Genomic DNA, 19,871 nt, shown 5'->3' with positions numbered 1-19,871 from the left:
GGTTGTGCACACCCATAGTGCCAACGACTTAGGAGGCTGAGATGGGAGGATCACTTGAGGCCACGAGTTTGAGGCTACGGTGAGCTATGATTACACCTGTGAATAGCCACTGCACGCCAGCCTGGGCAACAAAGGGGACCCCATCTCTAAACAAAGAATAAAGAAAACCAGTTATGTGAATGTGGTTTCTCTCTCAAAATATCTTATAGTGCTGTACTCACTATTTCAGACTGTGGTTGACTGCGAGTAACTGAAACTGTCAAAAGCAAAACCACAGATAATAAGGGGGGACTACTATGATGAAATAACCCTGTATATAAGATTCAGTTTTGTGCTTTTCTTCAGCGAATCTGAAGTTGTGATCCTGAGCAATAGTGCTTAATGAACATCTTTGTACATAGATTCTCTCTCCTGGTAAATCATTTCCGTTAAGTTCACTAGCAGTGAGCAAAGGTATGGTCATAACTTTTTAAAGCTCCTCATTTTTATGGGCAAAGTGTTTTCCAAAAGTGTTTTGCCAACTTATATATCCACTAGCAGTATATGAAAATATCTCACAGCCTAATAAATAGGATTGTTTAATCTGTATAATCTACTATCTCTCTTTTAGTCTAGCTGATTGGTGATCTAGACTATGAAAATCCAAGTAACCTAGCAGCTGGCAATAAATATACGGTGATAATCCAGGTGCAGGATGTGGCCCCCCTTACTATAAAAACAAGTATCATTTTGTTTTATTTCATGAGTGTCTTTCTTGAGTATCAATGACTAAACTCTGCTGGGCAACACTCGGTATTGTGCTAGGTCCCCCATCTCACTAGTACTGCCCTCATGCAGGGACCCCCTCTTTCTCGACTGAATTGCAACATGTAAGAGTCTTTGAAGGGAAATGCAAATGCCATCATATGACTTCCTTGGTTAAAGACTTCGAGCATCTCCTGTAGCTGTCAAGTTCAAGTTCCAACTCTTTGGGTTGGCATACAAGAATTTTCATCATTTGGTTGCTGCTTAATTCTCCGGCTTCACCTCCTGTCACTTGCTTCCAAGCCCCCATTTTTTTCGAACTAGGCAAACAGCTTGAAGTTTTCCAGAGTGAATTATGTGGTTTTATACCTTGGCATTTTTGCATACACCTGCAACACCCCCCAATATCGTCCCTGCCGCATTTGTCTAATTCTGTCCTTATAAGGCTCAGCTTGTTCTTTCTCCTGGAAGCTGTTCCTCCTCTGGGTTCTGCAGTGCTCTGTGCGCTCATGTGTTTATCAAAGGGTGATCACCCTCAGCCTCTAAAAGGCAGGAGCTCCCATGTCTTAGTCACCTGGTATCCCCTACACGCAAAGCCTGTACACAGGAGATTCTTTAAAGACGTTGAATAAACAAATGGATGAGTATGGATTTGTGATTGAATGTGTTTCTATTTCCATTTTTAGATAATATCTACATTTATATCCTAACAAGCCCAGAAAATGAGTTTCCTCTCATTTTTGATAGGCCATCCTACGTATTTGATGAGTCAGGAAGAAGGCCGGGTAACAGGCAAGACACAGACCAGAGGGCTCTCAATGGACTCCATCCAAATGTGTGTTCTGTGGACTGGAAAACTCCCTTCTGGAGGCCTTGCATGCTGTTGTGCGCAGTGATTCACAGCTGATTAGTATTTAGTGCACCTCTTATTTCTTTTAAATTTTCCTTGTTGCTGAGGAGCCCTTCAGGTGAAACTTGGACTTTTGAAAACTGTTGATTAAACTGCATTTCTCGGAAGCCTCTGATTGCTTCCTTGTCTGTTTGCCTGATTCCGCTAATCCTCCCTTTTCCTAGCTTAAGTTTTCTCTTGGTCTCCACTGTGAGTTTTATCCTGCTCACTCGGAGAATTAAAATTTAAAAACAGAAATGGTTTCCCATTTCTATATTTCCTTCATTTACAAACAAAATAAAGACATTTTCTCTCTTCCCTACTAGGATTCCCTGAAGGCCTATTTTTCTGCCCTTTACAACACCCTGCTTTTAGCAGGCTCTTCCCCCATTAAGGAAAAGAGTCACTTCCCACTTCCAGCTTCACTTTCTGCCTCTCTCTCGCTCTCTCAGTTTGAAGGTAATACTATAAATGCTGTGTGATAGACTCCTCACAGCCTTGCATCTTTAGATCATGGATCCTTTTTCCATATTAAAAACAACAACAAATCAAACCAAAACCAAAACACTCCCTCTAAAATGATCCATTCTCTTTAGGATGGTCTCCATTTCCTGACATTAAGTTTTCAAGCAAAAGGCAAAATAAAGGTCCAAAGAAAATGCTTTTAATTTCTTATACCTTATCCAGTGAATAACAAATTCGAAAGAAATAGGCTTTCTGGGAATTCACAGATCTTACTGCAGTTCTTTTTGATCACCTACCTTGGGTCACACACTTAGTGCTGGGATACAGAATTGAACAAGAGAAGGTTTCTGCCCTTGAGGAGTGTAATTTATGAGAAGGAACTCCTATAAAACAAGCAAGCCAGAATGCTAGCAGCTCCACCAACAGTATTTGTAAAAATTGCAAAATGGAAGAGGACTTAAAAATCTATAATCTGTAATCATCAATTGCTAAATTCTTTAACAATTGTTTATTTTTATAAGAGCAATTCATGCTCATTACAGAAAATTGAAGAACACGGGACTTTTAGACAGCACCGCTGCAAAGAGATGTATGTGTGAGGATGTATGTTCTTTGTACTATTGTTTCTGATAGCAAAATGATTGGTGTCCCTGGAGTCTATATAAAGGCATAAATTGCTGGGCGCGGTAGCTCCAAGTGTAATCCTAGCACTTTGGGAGGCCAAGCCGGGTGGATCACTTGAGGTCAGGAGTTCGAAACTAGCCTGGCCGACGTGGTGAAACCCCGTCTCTACCAAAAATACAAAAAGATTAGCCAAGTGTGGTCGTGGGCATCTGTAATCCCAGCTACTTGGGAGGCTGAGGCAGGAGAATTGCTTGAACCTGGGAAATGGAGGTTCCAGCAAGCGGAGATTGTACCCCTGCACTCCAGCCTGGGTGATAGAGTGAGACTCTGTCGCACATGCGCGACACGTACACACACACACACACACACGCGCACACACACACACACACACAGAGGCATAAATTGTCTATTACAGTTCACAGGACTGTTTGGATCATAGGGCCAGTTACCTAGCAGGTATTGGTTAGCATTATTTCAATTTAGTAGAACTGAAGCTATAAAACAGAGTTTGGACAGCAAGGAGACCTCCAGAAGTCCTTCTTCCCATGGCAGTGAGGACATCGGTTCCTGAATCATCCTTCCCTACCCCTTAAAAGCAGGACTTATTGCAGGTACTTTATTCCTCCAACCAGAACCTGAGTGGGACAGGTGCAAGCCACTGATAAAGACCTCCCCCAGCGCAGCCTCGCGTACTCCGTCTCCACCGGAGGGGCCAGCCTCCAGTACCCGAATGTATTTTGGATTAATCCCAAGATGGGAGAACTCCAGCTGGTCACTAAAGTGGACTACGAAACAACGCCTATCTGTATTCTCAGAATCCAGGCCACCAGCGACGAGGACACAAGCTCTGTCACTGTGAGTGGGGCTGCTTGCTGTAGTCCCGGTAACCCAACTGGTTGACTCAGGGTCTCTCTGGCACCCGCAGAGTATGGATGTGGCAATGAGGAAACTTCCCAGGGCCACATCCTGCGGATGTGCTGAGAAACAAATCAAGGTGCCCTGAGAAATAAAGATCCACATTTTTCTTTTTTTCTTTTTCTTTTCTTTTTTTCTCTTGTTTGAGACAGGGTCTCGCTTTGTAGCCCAGGATAGAGTACAGTGGTGTAACCTTGGCTCACTGCAACTTCCACCTCCTGGGTTTAAGCGATTCTCATGCCTCAGCCTCCCAAGTAGCTGGGATTACAAGTGTGCAGCACTATGCCTGGATAATTTTTGTATTTTTAGTAGAGACAGGTTTTGCCATATTGGCCAGGCTGGTCTCGAACTCCTGAACTCAAGTAATCCACCCTCCTCAGCCTCTCAAAGTGCTAGGATTATAGGCATGAGCCATTGCACCTGGCCCCACCTTTTTTTGAGGCCCAAGTTTGTGGGTGACTGAGAAAAGCACTGAAATTGGTGGCCAGCTATTGGAATGTCTGGTGGAACCACAAAGCCACTTTGTGGGACAAGGTTCCTCTTGTGGCCCTTTAAATCTCGCTTTGCCTTCACTGAAGGCTGTTGGTGAAATGCGCACTGTCCAGAAGTTGAGTGTGGTTTTGGAGTTATGCATTTCCTCCCCAGGAGCAGTTATGCCATGTTCCTACCCTGCCTCTATGCACACTAGATGGGGTAGATCTTAAAACGATGCTGTGCTGCTATCTTGCTTCCCAACCTTTGAGGCTGAGAATGTTGTTATATACAGATTCTGAGTCAGCGGGTCTGGGACCTGAGATTCTGCATTTCTGATATGGTTCCAAGTAGGGTGGCACTTCTGGTCCGCTGCCACACCTCGAGTGGCAAGGGCCTAATAGGTCCCTGTTGTCAGTGGTTTGGATTATCCAGGGGCAACATGATAGCCACAAAGACCAAACTATTCCCTGGTCCTTCCCATTAGTAAAGTAAAAAAGCATGAAGGCAAAATGAACTCTCAGTTAGCAGCAGGCAGCTATAGACAAAGATTGGCTCAGAGTCAGGAGACCAAGTTCATTTCTCAACTTTGATCCCAGTTTTCCAAGGGAGTCTGAGCAATGCTTATCTCAGTGTCCCTGTTTCTCTCTCTCTTAAATGGAGAGTCACCTGATAACCCTGTGCCTGAATAGTCTGCTTCCTCTGATAACTTGCTTCGAATTAAAGGGATGATGTTTTTAATGATGTGCAAGGTTTGGCATTGCTACCCAAGGAAAGTTGGAAATAATTGCAGTGTTTGTTAGCCTGGGTTTTTGTTTTTTTTTTTTAGAAAAATGAATGGACCCTACTTTGGGAACTAACTAGAGTGAACATTTCAATTTATTCCCGGGCTCAGAAATAGCTGAAATCCCAAATTTCAAAGGTAGTATGAATATGACTCAAAATTCATAAGCTTTTTAAAAAGGGTGATGAACTAAATGATCACACAAGTCCCTTTCAGGGCTGACATTCTACGATTCTGTGCTGGCAGGCATCCCAAGCTATATTCCAATTCAGCAGGCATAGAAGACAGTGATGAAAGAGAATAGGCTGGCCCCTGCTTATGGCAGGTTAGCCCTAGGGCTTAGTACAGTGCTAATAGCCCAGGTTACAGATGAGATCCCAGCTTAACCAGGCCTGCTTGTTCTGTCCCAGTGGGTCTTAGTCCTGGCTCATATTAGAATCAGCTAGGGAACATCAGTGAGGGCCCTGACCCCTACCCTCCAATCTATTGGGTCTGAAGTGGGCCCAAGAAAGCAGAGCCAGGGTTGAAAACCATTTCTGTATATGCCAGAGTTAAAGAACTTCCAATTCACAAGGCGCAGCAGGTAAGGCAGCACATGAAGTCACCGTAAATCCATACCTTCCTGGAAAAACAATTCAGTGTCATCCGCAGGTGAGCCTATGTGTTCAGGTGCATGTGGGGGGGGGGGGGGTGGGACAAGGTATGCATACACTACATGTGTACACACACATGCACACGGGGTAGAAATTAATAGCATAGGATTTGGAGTAGGACAGACCAGGATTCAAATCCCAGCTCTGCCATTCACTAGCTGAATGATCTTAGATCAATTACCTACTATCTCTAAACCTCCATTTTCTCATCCATAAAATGGGAATAATCATGTTATCTATCTCATGTGAGTTTAAATGAGCTAATTTATGAAAAGTACTTAGCCTGAAAACTGCCTACACACAGTAAGCACTCAACGAGTTTTAGCTACTGAGAATGACCACCTTCTTGCTACTCTAGGTTACCGTGAACATCCTTGAAGAAAATGATGAAAAGCCCATTTGTATTCCAAACTCTTATTTCCTGGCCCTCCTAGTGGATCTGAAAGTTGGCACAAATATTCAGAATTTCAAGCTGACGTGTACTGACCTTGATTCCAGCCCCAGATCTTTCCATTATTCCATTGGCCCAGGTATAGTACTTGGTGTCAACAACCCTGACCCTGTCTCTGAGGACCCTGAAGTTGTCTAGGGTAGGGGTCTGTGCTCACACACTGATCTGGGCAAAGTGGGATGGGAGTTGGGAGGGCATTATTTTTTTTGAGATAGGGTCTTGCTATGTTGCCCAGGCTAGTCTTGAACTCCTGGGCTCAAGTAATCCTCCTGTTCAGCCTCCCAAGTAGCTGGGACTAGAGGCATACATCACTGCACCCAGCTTGCTGGGGAACTGTTTGAATGAGGAAAGCAGAGATACAGAATCTAGCAGCCCCTGTGCTTAATGACGCTCCTCCCGGTTTCCCCTTCTCGTCGTACTCCTCCCAGACCCCATATGTGACTGCTCAAAAGCCCAAGAAAAGGGTGAACCCCATCCCCTAATTCCTGACTACAGTATGAGTCATAAAGCCTATTAGTGTCATTAGAAAAAATGCAGTCCAACTTTTCAACCACCTCTTTTCCTGAAAGCTTGTGGTGGGGGCAGGGAATCCCAGTCCTCTCTCTGGATAATAATAGATTAAATAGATTAAGTGCATTTTGAAATGTGTCCTCAGGAATTCTCTTCTGCTCCATTCATCTTCTCTCTTTAAAAATACACCATTCTAGGGAAAAAAGAGCACCCCTCAATGGAAATTAGACCAAAATAGCTCATCTAATGAAGTGCTGGGGCCAGAGATTTAAACCTAAACAAGCAGAACAATTCCACGTGAGAGAGTAAAAATCCATCCCTGCTGCCTGCTGTGCCCTTGGCCGAGCAGGAACTTGAACAGTAGGAAGCCTCTCGAGCTGGCTGTGTCACAAAACCCAGGGGCAGAAACTGCCTCGAGACTGCAGTTGCTGAAGATGGAAATAATCCATACTGAGAGCCCTAAGGCCTTTATGGAGCATTTTGCTGTTAAGGGAGCAAAAATTGCATCATCTCCTGCTCCATTTACTGGTGTTCAGTTGGTAATGAGTCTGGAGCCAGTGGAGGAATGAGCAGGGGTGTGCTTGGGCTGGCAGCCTCTCTGCCCCAGGCTCCCTGAGCTGAGCCATGAGCCCCAGCAGTGCTGCGTATGTGTTTGGGGGTGTGATGGGGTGGGTTCAGGAGGACCTGGGACTGCCATTCCTGCAAAGCCAGGAGGCACCTTCCTTTGGGGGACTCCAGGGACATCCATAACCAGTGTGACCCACTGGGTCCCATGAAAAGCATGCAGTGAACTTGGCCTATGGCTAGGGACGTGACCTATTCTACCCTCTTGACGCCCACTCATTTGTCTGAGTGTGAATTACAGTGTTGTTACCAAATAATTGCCAGGTGAGAAATCAGAAGGGCTGCACCAGGGTTACAAAGTCTCTGCTTAATACTCAGCAAGATGGCGCCTAGGCTAAGGGTTTTGTCCTATTGTCCTTTTCTACTCAGCCTGGTTTGTAGCCACGCTGGTTGTGAGCAAGAGTTTCTTTGTACTAATGCCATCTCTGGTGCAGGTAAAGCCTGTAGCATATAACTAATCCAGCTCTGGTGTGTCACAGATACAGTCTACACTTGAGGTGTGGACATTTGAAAAAAAGATTGAGTGCAGTTTTCTTCTAAATTTTTATTTCTTACTCTCTTTTCTTCCTTTTACCAACACCCCTGCATCAAATCTCGTTTAGGTAACATCAACAATCATTTCACCTTCTCTCCCAATGCTGGTTCCAACGTCGCACACCTGCTGCTTACATCTCCCTTTGACTATGCTGGTGGGCTTGATACGATCTGGGACTACAAGCTACATAACTGTCTGCATAACTGATGATAACTTGCTGTCTGGCAGGAAGAAAGCTGAGGCTCATGTTGAGACAGGAACAGTGACACTGAGTATTAAAGTCATTTCCCACCCAACCACTGTCATCACCCACAACCCCCAGGGTAAGGGCTTTAGGACCCGGAATCCCCAGGCATGTTCCCTTGTGAGTTATGCTGATGGAATTATTTCCCCTCCCGGGAGATACGTGGGGTAGACTGAAGAGTTGTGGTATTAGGATGTTGCCAAAAATGGCAGCCATGGGCTGGACTGGAGTAGCTACAGGGTGGCAAAAATCTGGTGAGACCTCAGACTCAGAAAACCACTCGTATTTCCTGTTCTGGTAGAGAAGAGTGTATTGTTTGTGCAGAGACTTGTGAGAGATCAGACCTCAACCACCTGTGTGGCTTGTGGCACAGGAGCCAATTTTCATGGGCATGCTGCCAGATGCTACCTTCACAACCCTCTCTGCTTGTTCAGAAGTCTTTGCAAATCAATATCCATGAAATCAGGTTGCTTGCTTACTGCTGGGAGCCCTTTTCCACATCTTTTGAAGAATCGCCATGTACCAATCTATACCCTACACCCCACCTCCACTCCAAAAAATTCATCCAATCTGCAAATATCGATTTAATGCCTATAGTGTGCCAGTCACTTTAGCAAACAAGCCAAAAATGATCCCTGCTCTCAGGAAGCTAATTGTATGGGTGAGTGGTTCTCAAAGTGTGGTCCCTAGACCATCAGAATCAGCACCACCTGGAAACTGGTTGGAAATGCAAATTCTTGGGCCCAGCCTAGATTACTAAAGTTATAGGTCACCCAACCATGATCATCACCATGACCTCCAGGGAAGGATGCTGGAAGCTGGAATCCCCAACTCCATCCCCTAACCTAACGGATCAGAAACTCTGGAGGTGGGGCGCAGTGAGCAGTGTTTTTAATCAGCCTTTCAGGGAATTCTAATGTGCATTAAAGTCTGAGAGCCACTGATCTAAAGGGGCAGACAGATTACAAACAAGTATTCAAACTGACAAAGTAAATACAGACTGTGGGAAAGGGTAGGAAGAAAATGACCAGGTGCTATCACAGAATCGGCTTGGAGAAGGAAGGGAGAGCCTGGAATCTGACAACAGGATTATCTCCCCTGCCCCTTAGAGGAACTGGCTTGCATCTATGCTAATTCATCTGTCCCCTTTCTTCTTCTTCCTCCTCCTCCTCCTCCTCCTCCTAGTAGAAGCTGCACCCTTGGTCAGCAGCCTCATACCTGCAGCATGCCAGAAGGAAGATAATCAGAACCTTAGAGAACCCCCTATGGAGGCGGCCAGCTTCTTCTCAGAGTCTTCCCAGGAGCTGGTTCACGCTTCTCTCTCCCGTGCTCAAGTCAATATGACCCCAGTGAATGAAAGTATATGGCAACCCTAAGGACTTTCCTTGTGGGAGGAGCTGGTAGCCTCCCCTCAGTGAGGAGTTCCCACCTTTCTTGAGCTCAGAGCATGACCTAATTGTGACATCTCCAATCCTGAAACCTCCGTAACTTGTTTGTTATCTGTCTCCAGCTCTAGGAAGCAGATGCTGAACTTGAGGCTTTGCTGTGATATCAGCCCACTCCTCTGGCAGTGGCAGCTTGTAGTTGAGAAAACACTGAAAAGCCTACAAGGTGTTTAAAAAAACAATTTTCGTGGCTTATGCCGTCTTGGTGAGAGACAATGGCTATATTCGTCCCTGGGTTATGCCCAGATATGGTAGAAAAAAAGCCAATGGACTTTTTTTAGCTTTGGGGAAGAGGAAGACAGAGAATAAAATTAGGCCTACAGTTTTCAGTTCCCTAAAATTTCTGGGTTTTGATCTAATGGATGTCTGCGAAGACTATAAATAAGGTGATGGGTTGAAGCAGCAAGAACTGTGAGCACACAGATGTCCAATTTATAGAGCAATAACAAAGAGTGGAATATATACTCAACACGAGAGAGTGCTGAATGTTAAAATCACTACCACCCTCCACTCACCCTCCCTGCTCTCTGTTGTTCAAGCCCAGGGTCACCTAGCAGGTCCTGAGGAAAAGCGTTCACTCTCCATCCGCGTGGTACGTGCCTTTTGTCATCACTTTGGGCTCCATATTTCTTCTGGGTCTCCTAGTGTCCTTGGTCGTCCTATTGGCCAAAGGCATCCACAGACACTGCCCCTGCAAGACTGGGAAGAACAAGGAACATCTGTAAGTTGCCAGTGGGCTGGGCCCTCTTCCCCTCCCCCTTAGGGCACTTTCTGGTGATATTAGGAGAAGGAAAAATGGAGAATCAGGATTTCTCTACAAGGCAGGTTGCCTGGAATGAAGGCAGGAAAAGGAGATATGGGGGAAGGAATCCCAGCTCCCCACAGTCCTGGTGCACTTTTTTTTCACCTGCTAGGCCAGGAAACCATCCTTTTGGCTTTCACTGGCAACCTACTCTGTCCTTGAGGCTCTCAATGAGACTGGGGCATCAACCTTCTGATGACCTTGCCCTGGATAAAACCTTCAGAAAAGCCCTATTGTGAATAGTGATAGAATATGCTGTGCTCTTATTTGTAGATTATTTAAAGGATAGTATGAAATTAAGGCAAGCACACAAAACCAATAAGGGAAATAAGCTTGTGTCTCCAGTGACTCAGCTGGGTTTTTGTGTGGCCAAATTATTAGTGTTTTGCATGTGGTCTCAGTCTCTCACTCTTAAGGATTATAAACGCAGGCCTGTTTTCTCTCTTTCCAGTTTTCACCTGCCCACTAATATGCCTCTAATTGTGCCAATCTGTGACGTGTCTTTTACTGGCTAAAAGTGAGGTAGTAGAGTGACCACTGAATGTGGCTCTCTCACAGAATGAAGAGAGCACCAAAGAATCACAAACTTCACCCAGAGCCAGGCTTCTTGATTCTCAGTAGCTCTTAACAACTTACAGCTTAGATGGTTCTGAGCCTGAGTTTTGGAGTTCGATGGGCCTGGGCTGGAGTCTTACTCTACCGTTTTCTTGGAATATGGCTTTGAGCAAGTCACCACCTCTGTGAGCTTGAATTTTCTTGTTTGTAAAATTAATCAACTAAATGAGCAAATGCCAACAAGGCACTTAACTGTATTCCTGATATAGAGTAAATGCTTAGGACACTACCCAGACATTTTTGACAAATCTTGTTTCATTATTCTTCACAGATGAGTCCCAGTGAGTTCAGGATTCTAGATTCCAAGTTTAGCTCTATGCCAAAGTATCTTGAGGTATTGGAACCTCTGAGTTCTAGGATCTCTCAATGGCAAAAAGAGGGGGTGATGAGACGTGTGTGCCTTTTAAGGGCATTTTAAATATTAACCATTAACTGTCAAATAACAAAATCTATGGATGAAAGACTGTATAAAAGTACAAGGCATTAGAATAAAGATGTGCATTGCATTTTGCCATATTTATTGTGAAAGTTTGTTGCTATGGGCAACCTTGACTTCAAGGTAAGAAATCCTCGAGCATCTGCTGAAATTTAAAAAGGCATTTTTGTTTGAACTCTATTCACAAATTGATTTTTTTATAAAAACAGCTCTAAAAGAGTAATTGCTTGTAAGGATGGTGGTATACTGTAATGGGATTTGGATAGAAGTTCTTGAAGAAACAAATCCAATAGACACTGCAACTTTCATGTAATTTATGGCTAAATGTTAAATATGTACCTTGAACCTGGTTCTTTTAACTTATGTTGTAAATATTAATTGTTTTCAACATGGTTGACTTAAAAAAGAAAAACTAGCTAGAAAACCAGACTCAGACTCAACCTCTCTGGAAATTAGTTATACCATATGACAGCCAACCTTTGTCAAATAACAAAGAAGAAAATTAGAGTTACAGAGTTATAGAATCCAAGGTGATCGTGGGAAAGGTCGTGGGGTCCAAGTCCAGCTCTTCATGTGACAGGAAACCAAAATGTAACTGCCAGCTCTCAAGTCTCCCTGCTGTGAGCCAAGCCTTCTGCTCTGCTGGCTCTTGGGGAGAAAGGGATGGGGCAGGAAGACTTGCTAGGCAGTCTGACTAGGGCAGTCATGTCCTCACCAGGTGTTCTCATCAGAGACAATGTATTCCCTGAAGTTTATAAGGGGATACTTTTTAACTCATCACATTCTCAGAACGTCCCTAGTCCGAAGCCAACAGTGAGAAGCTGCTTTGTTTGAAGCAGATGTGGTGGTCTAGTCTTTCTGTTCCCTATCCCTGGCACCTCTTTCAGTCAACCCCTGTATCTCAAAGGGCATAGTTGCCCAAAGAACCCCATGGTGTCATGTACGTGCCAGTGCAGCATACTTTCAAGTGAATTAATATCCACTCTTTTTTCCCCCGCATAGGACAAAGAAAGGAAATAGGTTCGTACCTGTTTCCCTCGTCTGTTGTTTTTTGCTTGCTCTGTTGTGCTACATAAAAAGGTTCCAACTTGGCAGAGAATCAGGCTGCGATCATGTCTTGGAGCATTTTCAGCTGCATCTTCCGCAGATGGAAGGAAGTGGAGGTTGGTTGCAGCTGGAGAATGGGAAGGGTGGGGGCACAGTATCTTGGCCCACCTGGATCTCTCAATTTGGTCCTGTCTGTGCCCTACCTAGCGCCCTCTCCAATCAGCTCAGTTGAACACCTCGGTCTGTCCCTTGCTGCATGGCACAGGAAGAAAGAACTCTCCACGTGTGAAACGTAGACAAGACCTGCTTACTGCTGCCCACGGAGGGTGTCCTGAGGACAGCTAATGCTTTGCGCTGGACACAGGCCTCTTTTGAAAGAACAAATAAGGCCAGGTGCAGTGGCTCACACCTGTAATCCCAGCACTTTGAGAGGCCGCGGAGGGGTAGATCACAAGGTCAGGGGTTTGAGACCAACCTGGCCAGTATGGTGAAACCCCGTCTCCACTAAAAATACAAAAAATTAGCCGGGCATGGTGGCACACACCTGTAGTCCCACCTACTTGGGAGGCTGAGGCAAGAGAATTGCTTGAACCTGGCAGGCAGAGGTTGCAGTGAGCTGAGATCGCACCACTGCCCTCCAGACTGGGCAACATAGCGAGACTCTGTCTCAAAAAAAAAAAAAAAAAAAGAACAGATAATACTTGATTCCCAGATTCTAATGGATTTGATCATTTCCACAAATTATTTAGATTAGACTAGTGAGAAAGGGGAGATGGGGGTGGTGAGATGGGCTAAGAAAGCTGAATGACTTCAGGGAAGTGGGTAAATTGGGGGGGGGGCGGCGGGGAAGGTCCATCTGAGCAGCTCCAGCTCTGAGGAGGTGTCCTGGCCCAGCCTCAAGTAGACTCCAGAGTGCTGGGGAGACAGAACAAAGAATTGGACAGTGTTTTGATTAAAAAAAAAAAAATGCTTGCTTTAATCACTCCATTCACAGGCATGTGTCTGACATGCTTAAGGCTTGTCTCAACAGGGTTAGAAATTTGATTATAGTGGTTATTGATCATATTGAGAGTGATGATTTTAATAAATGAGATTTTCACAAACTGTCTCTAATCCCACTTTTTAAAAAGGGGCTGGGGGCTGGGCATGGTGGCTCACACTTATAATCCCAGCACTCTGGGAGGCTGAGACTAGAGGATCACTTGAGCCCAGAAGTTCGAGACCAGCCTGGGCAACGTAGTGAAACCCTGTCTGTAGAAAAAAAATTTAAAAATTAGCTGGGTGTGGTAGTGTATGCTTGCAGTCTTAGCTACTGGGGAGATAGCTGAGAGGATGGCTTGAGCTCGGGAGGTCAAGGCTGCAACGAGTCGTGATTGTGCCACCACACTCCAGCCTGGGTGACAAGAGTGAGATCCTGTCTCAAAATAAAATAAAACAATGAAATAAAATAAAAGGGCTTGGGGAATGAATGCACAAAACCCCCAGCTTATGAAAAGAGGTATCCAATCCAATCTTTCTTTCTTATCTTAAAAGCCATTAAAAGCCAGTTTTCTCGGTCCACTGATAACAAGCTAGAAAAAGAGTAAAAAAATCTAAATTGTATGTGTATTATTGTGTGTGTATATACGTATGTGTATGCATTTTTTTCTGAGAAGATGGAAAGCTGTCAACAAACACATCTACAGACAGAACAATTCTTTGCTGTGTCTGCAAGACTGAGATCGAAGCCTATTTAGGGGAAATACCATTGTGTGGGTGGAATTTTAAGGTCAGTTTAATGCCCAAGAAGCTTAACTTCTGCCTGTTCTGTTCTCTGCAGAAATGAAGACTGCAAAGAGAGACGTTGTGGTGGTGAGTATGGGCAGTGTGGGGCACCGGGCATAGACACTGGGGGATAGGGGCCCCATTTCCCCCGAAGGCAGGCCTGACACAGCCTTGTGGGCATGCTTATCATTCAGAGAGGTGCTTGCATTTGGCTGCTGGAACAGATTGCTGTGTGACGAGCTCCTGATAGAATTTGTTCCCTCCACTGAACATACCTGCTGATATATTTGCAGAAGAACTGGATTTCATAAATATTGAGTAGTAGTGTTTATTATCTATACCAGCTCTCTACGAGAGTGAGTTGGGGGAGTGAAGCTTAAAGACCAAAACTAGTGCTTCAGCCTCCAACGATACTTAAATTTTCTTTCTTTCTTTTTTTGAGACACAGTTTCACTCTGTTGCTCAGGCTGGAGTGGAATAGCACAATCTCGGCTCACTGCAATCTCTGCCTCCTGGACTCAAGCGATTCTCATGCCTCAGCCTCCCAAGTAGCTGGGATTACAGACATGTGCCACCACACCTGGATAATTTTTTATACTATTAGTAGAGATGGGGTTTCACCATATTGGCCAGGCTGGTCTTGAACTCCTGACCTCAAGTGATCCACCCACTGCGGCCTCCCAAAGCCCTGTGATTATAGACATGAGCCACTGCTCCCAGCTGATTTAAATTTTCTTTGCTCTTCCACTACCATGCAGAAAAGTGACAGAGAAAGGGCCCTGCCTGGTCTGGGGTTGGCTCTGCCCACTTAGCCATATCACCTTGGGGACTTCCCTGGCCTTGCTGAGCTTTAGGTTCCTCACCTGTAAAATGGGGGGTGAAGACATCTGCCCTGAGATAACAGATGGAGGAATAGTTTGAAAATTGTTAAGTGTCACACAAATGCAAAGTGTTACAGGATAGCTGGAAAGTTCCCTCTCCTCCACCTATCTCTTTCGCTCTCTCCCTCCCTCTCTCTCTCTTTGACAGAACCTTATCTACCCCCGGGAAGTGAAGCGAAAGAACTTGAAGCTCCTTCCAGCTCTTCCCTACCCTCATGAATAAGGCTTTGTCATGGTCCAAGCTTCATGAATTTGTTGCATGATAATTCAATGGCTCCTCCAATGAGGAAGTCAGTGCAGGGCTCTGGAATTTTAGCTTCAGGCACATCCATCCCCTAAGTCTTCTATGTTCTGGCCAGTGTACAAACAGGAAGAAGAGACAGTCTCTGGTCTCCTGGTCTTATTGTCTAAGGTGAGTACCCTTGGGGATGCCACTTAGAGATTGCTCTAGAACTACGTAATATTAAATTAGTCTATTAAATAAATACCCGTGACCACAAAAAGTGGGGCTGCTTAGCTGGTCAAATTGATGAAGCCTGTATAATCCCCATTTCCTCTCTCTTCAGAGTTGGGGAGTTGTGGGGAACTAGGTAGGGGATTCTTTAAGTGATAAAACCTGGGGATTGGAAAGCTTGCCAAACTCCAAACACAATCCCTGCTACTGTGCTAGCGACCCTGACTTTGGCACCTCTAGAGGGCAGCATGTGAGGGAAGGGGTGTTTCTATGGGGACGAGGGACAGGTGCCTTAGGCAGAAGTCAGGTCCGGGAGGGTGGCACCGAGGACATATCAGGGAACAGAAGAGACCTGGAGCACAGGACTTAGGTGAGGCCCAGATGCGACATTGCATTGGCCTAGGCAAAGGGAGGCCACAGGGGAGGGCCAGAGTGCCAGGGCCAGAGGTACGGACACCTAGGAGCTCAACTGTGTCCACCTTGACAATGCCTGACAGCAATCCACTGACAAAACGTAGGTCTTAGCCATGCTGTGTGGCATTTCCACTCTTCCTTCTATGCTTAGATTTTATTTACTCAGGATGCTTCCTTAACCCCCAAGTGTGGTTTAAATGTCCCTTCTACCCCTACTTGTACCCCATGACAGCCTACATCTCCCCATCATAGCCTTATCACTCTGCATTGCAGCACCTGTTTGTAATTGGCAAGCTTTGTACAGGCAGTAACCATGCCTGCCTTGTTCCCTGCTGTGTTCCCTGCATCTAGTACAGTGCCTATTAAAGACTTAGAAGTCAAGAAGGCTTTGGGTAAGGCACTTGGGTTGTGAGGATGCATGGCTTTGCCTGGGGGGAGGAATGTAGGGTTGTGTTTGATGCCATCTCTGTCTTCTCCTTAGGAAACTATCCAGATGAACAGTCTTTGATAGAGAAGCCATAAATCCAGGTAATTAAGTGGCAATACCACTGTAAGAATGCTTTTCATATTCCAGACTGGTGGAAGCATGGAGGACCTTATCCAATTTCCTGGTTTTAACTCATTTTGTCAATCCGTTTGGCTATGTAGCCTATATAGTGCTGACTCTTCCAGGCTAATACAACGTGAGATCAGCTGTGAACCCAGCTGGCTTGCAGATGCTCAATTACAGGATCACACTCGTGAGGCCTCAGTCGGTCTCCACCTAAAGGCTCACGTTCAAGGGCCATGCCTCTTTCTTGCCTCCCTTCCTAAATTACGAACCAGCTGAGGCAACTGGTGAATCCAGGAATCCACGTTTTTTTCCTTCTTGTTGGTATTCATTGCACCCCCCGCCCCCCATCCATATTCTTCCTGGATGCTTCTAATAGCATTTTATTAGTAGTGGAAGATACAGAGAAATGGCAAGTGTAGTTTCTTTTTTCCCTAGATCAGGGCCAAGAATTTCTTCTTGGTCGGCAAGATGAACATAAGGTAGAGCTGGCCTCCAGAGCTCTCATCACCCCCGTGAAATCAGCTCCAAATTTAGCTCCTTTACACTCATCCCTCCACTTACAAAGGCTCAATTATAGACTGAATAAAGGGAAGGAAACCAAATTCAGGAGGCAAGTGTGTTGGCTTCCTGCCACCCTCATATGCAAACGGCACGGGTCCTCCTCCTAAGGAGGATGGCTCCTCTCCAGTGAGAGGCTGCTGCCGCCGCTGCTGCTGCTGCTGGAATTAAATTTCCCTCTATTATTAGGTGCTTGTTACCATAATGTGCCCACATTAGCATAAGTGCTGGTGGGAATCCTGAGCTGAGAGGCCACTCATGCTGTATGGAAATGACAAGAACCAAGGGCTTGCCTTAAACCTGATCTTCCAGAGCAAAAGGCAGAGGAGGATTTTTGTGTTTTTGTGTAGTTGAGAGAAAAAAAAAAGAAAGACATGAGCCAACTGGCTTAAATCAATTAGCGTCTGCTGGCTCGGACACAATAAAAATGGCTTCCTTGCATCATCTCAAGTGGGACCAGATTTGTGTGTCTGTGTCTACAAATTGCTGCTAACCTAACATAAATAAAAATCAGCCTTTTCCTTCTCACTTGGTGAATTCCTTTTTATAGCAGGAATTCAGGGGTCTTTTAAAACAAACAAAATGAATCAGAAAGTAATGGGTAATCCCATTAGAAACTGAACCTAATTTATCCAAAGCTTGCATAGAGTTCAAGATTTCCATGGCCTTCTCATCCTGCAATTGAGATGTCCTTGAGATGCCCCTACGCGTTTCTATCCAGAGAGGTTTGCTGTTTGCTACCTGTGTGGTCCAAGCAGCATGGCTTGTGACAAGGGCAGGCCGGTGGAGAATGCAGTGCTATTCACATGTCTGCTGTCGGTGTCAGTGATTCACATCTTCTAGTGCGCTTCATCTTCCCTTGGGAGTCAGAACAGAGCGGGGTAGAAGTGGGGGAAGAGACAGTCATTGGAATTTTCTGGTTTATGTGATTGTTGTGTTTTTTTCTTCACTAGTGACCGGGGAAATGTATGCATTCAACTCAAAAACTGGATCCAGAAAGTGGAAAGATCCACTAACCCAAATGCCAAAATGGAAAGAGCTCAGCTCCCAGGGAGCGGCCCCATGCAGAGTCGCTGCTGGAGAAGGGATGGGGCCACTGAGAAGCGCCAACCGGGGAAAAGATGAGCTGAGTGACAAAGTGCGGGCTGAGGATGCTGGTCTGGGTTCCAGAAATGAGGATGGCAAGCCGGGCACCCCAAAGAACAGAAATCCAGCCTTCATTAACAGGGCTTCCCCCAAACCACACCCAGGAAAGTAAACAGGGTCTAAGAAGAGACCTGTCAATCACTGGGATGCTGCCTCACCCTAAATTCTATGGGGACAGTGTGGGCATGGTGTAGGTGGGACAAGGTGGGCTGAGGGGATTCAGACATCCAGGGTCAAACATGAGATACCTGACAAATTTTTAAACAAATAGAAAGGGATTTGATCACATAGTTTCCTGTTCTGAAATGATACAGGAACATTTTCTATCAGATCTCAGAACTACCTGTGCCTCTGATCAGCAGGACTGTTAACTTTGGGGTGTGGAATTGTGTTTCTTCTTTGCATTGACTGCTAGGAAGCTCTATTCTGTTCACCACAGGAAGTTCACAGGACTTCCTGACACATAGTGAAGACCATCCTTACATCTGGTTTCCACCTTATTTTCCTGCCCTGGTTTTAACATCACCCAGATTTCTTCACTTATAAATATACCATACACCTTTGTAAGTCACCTCAAATCTTCTTCAAAAGAAGCAGAACAGTGAAAAAACAGATCAATACGTTAAGAGTTGGTCATCTGGGAAGAAGAATATGCAGTAAGCACCTTCTTTTGTTTTCTCTTATGGTACTGTGTAACTTATAGTCAAAGTACACAGATCTAATGTGTTCAACTAGATGACTGAACACATTAGATCTGTTCAACACTCCTCCCAGAGGCAGCCACTATTCTGATCTTTATCATCAGAGATTAGTTTTGCCTTTTTTGAATTTCATATAAGTGGAATCACACAGAATGTGCTCTTGTGTGTCCAGATCAGCATCCTGCATGTGAGATTCATCCATGTTGTCCTGTCTAGCAGTACTTCAGTTCTCTTCATTGTTGTGTCTGATTTCATTCTATGATTATATCACAACTTATTTATCCATTCTACACTAGGGTGGCAGCTGCTTCAAATTTTTTACTTTTAAAAAATGTACTTAAAAGTGAACTACAGGTGGGGCATGGTGGCTCACGCCTGTAATCCCAGCACTTTGCCAAGGTGGGCAGATCACCTAAGGTCAGGAGTTCAAGACCAGACTGGCCTAGATGGCAAAACCTCGTCTCTACTAAAAAATACAAAAATTAGCTCGGTGTGGTGGTGGGAGCATGTAATCCCAGCTACTTGGGAGGCTGAGGCAGGGAGAATTGCTTGAACCTGAGACGCTTCAGTGAGTAGAGATTGTGCCACTGCACTCCAGCCTGGGCGACAGAGCAAGACTCCGTCTCAAAAAAAAAAAGTGAATTACAACGCTATGAACTTTCTTGCATGTGTATTTTGGTGAACATAAACACTCACTTCTTTTGCTCATATACCTAAGAGTGGGATTGCTGGAGCAATTGCTGGATGCTGCCAAAGAGTTCCAAAGTCGTGGCTCTGATTCACACTCCAGCAGCAAACACTAAGAGTTGCAATTGCTCTGTATCCTTGTCAACACTTGGGATTGTCAGTCCTTTTAATTTTAGCCATTCTGGTTAAAATTACTATTGAAGTGAAATCACTTTTTCCTCAAAGCTGAAACGCTATCAGCCTTACAACCTACCTGCCTTACTCCTTCCCACTTCCTATGATCGGAAGGAACTGTGGGATTCTGAGTGAGGACATACTGGAAACCCTGTCTAGACATACAACTCAGACTTTCACCTGTAGGCATGAACAATGAACTGGAAATAAATGGTATTATGATGGAATCGAAAACGAAACTTTCCAATATGTGCCTAGCAGAGCCTGAGCAAGTCTCACTCGAGC

At 45.0% G+C, this 19,871-nt stretch overlaps 1 protein-coding gene across 1 annotated transcript in view; it reads left to right on the top strand.

Annotated features, from left to right (window-relative positions):
- CDHR3 (cadherin related family member 3) overlaps positions 1-18,136 on the top strand; it is a 68,291-nt gene extending 50,155 nt beyond the window's left edge. The window contains 14 exon segments of the mRNA XM_033195031.1: positions 616-721; positions 1,431-1,529; positions 2,912-2,915; positions 3,355-3,577; positions 5,904-6,075; positions 7,733-7,854; positions 7,856-7,975; positions 7,977-7,988; positions 9,894-10,075; positions 12,210-12,231; positions 14,082-14,105; positions 16,249-16,265; positions 16,267-16,295; positions 17,832-18,136. Of these exon segments, the coding sequence (XP_033050922.1) occupies positions 616-721; positions 1,431-1,529; positions 2,912-2,915; positions 3,355-3,577; positions 5,904-6,075; positions 7,733-7,854; positions 7,856-7,975; positions 7,977-7,988; positions 9,894-10,075; positions 12,210-12,231; positions 14,082-14,105; positions 16,249-16,265; positions 16,267-16,295; positions 17,832-18,136 (1,437 nt within the window).
- The last annotated feature ends 1,735 nt before the right edge of the window (positions 18,137-19,871 follow it).

This window comes from Trachypithecus francoisi, unplaced genomic scaffold, assembly GCF_009764315.1.
Source record: "Trachypithecus francoisi isolate TF-2019V2 unplaced genomic scaffold, Tfra_2.0 Lachesis_group4, whole genome shotgun sequence".
Taxonomy (NCBI): Eukaryota; Metazoa; Chordata; class Mammalia; order Primates; family Cercopithecidae; genus Trachypithecus; species Trachypithecus francoisi.
This window is presented reverse-complemented; position numbering and strand designations above follow the sequence as displayed.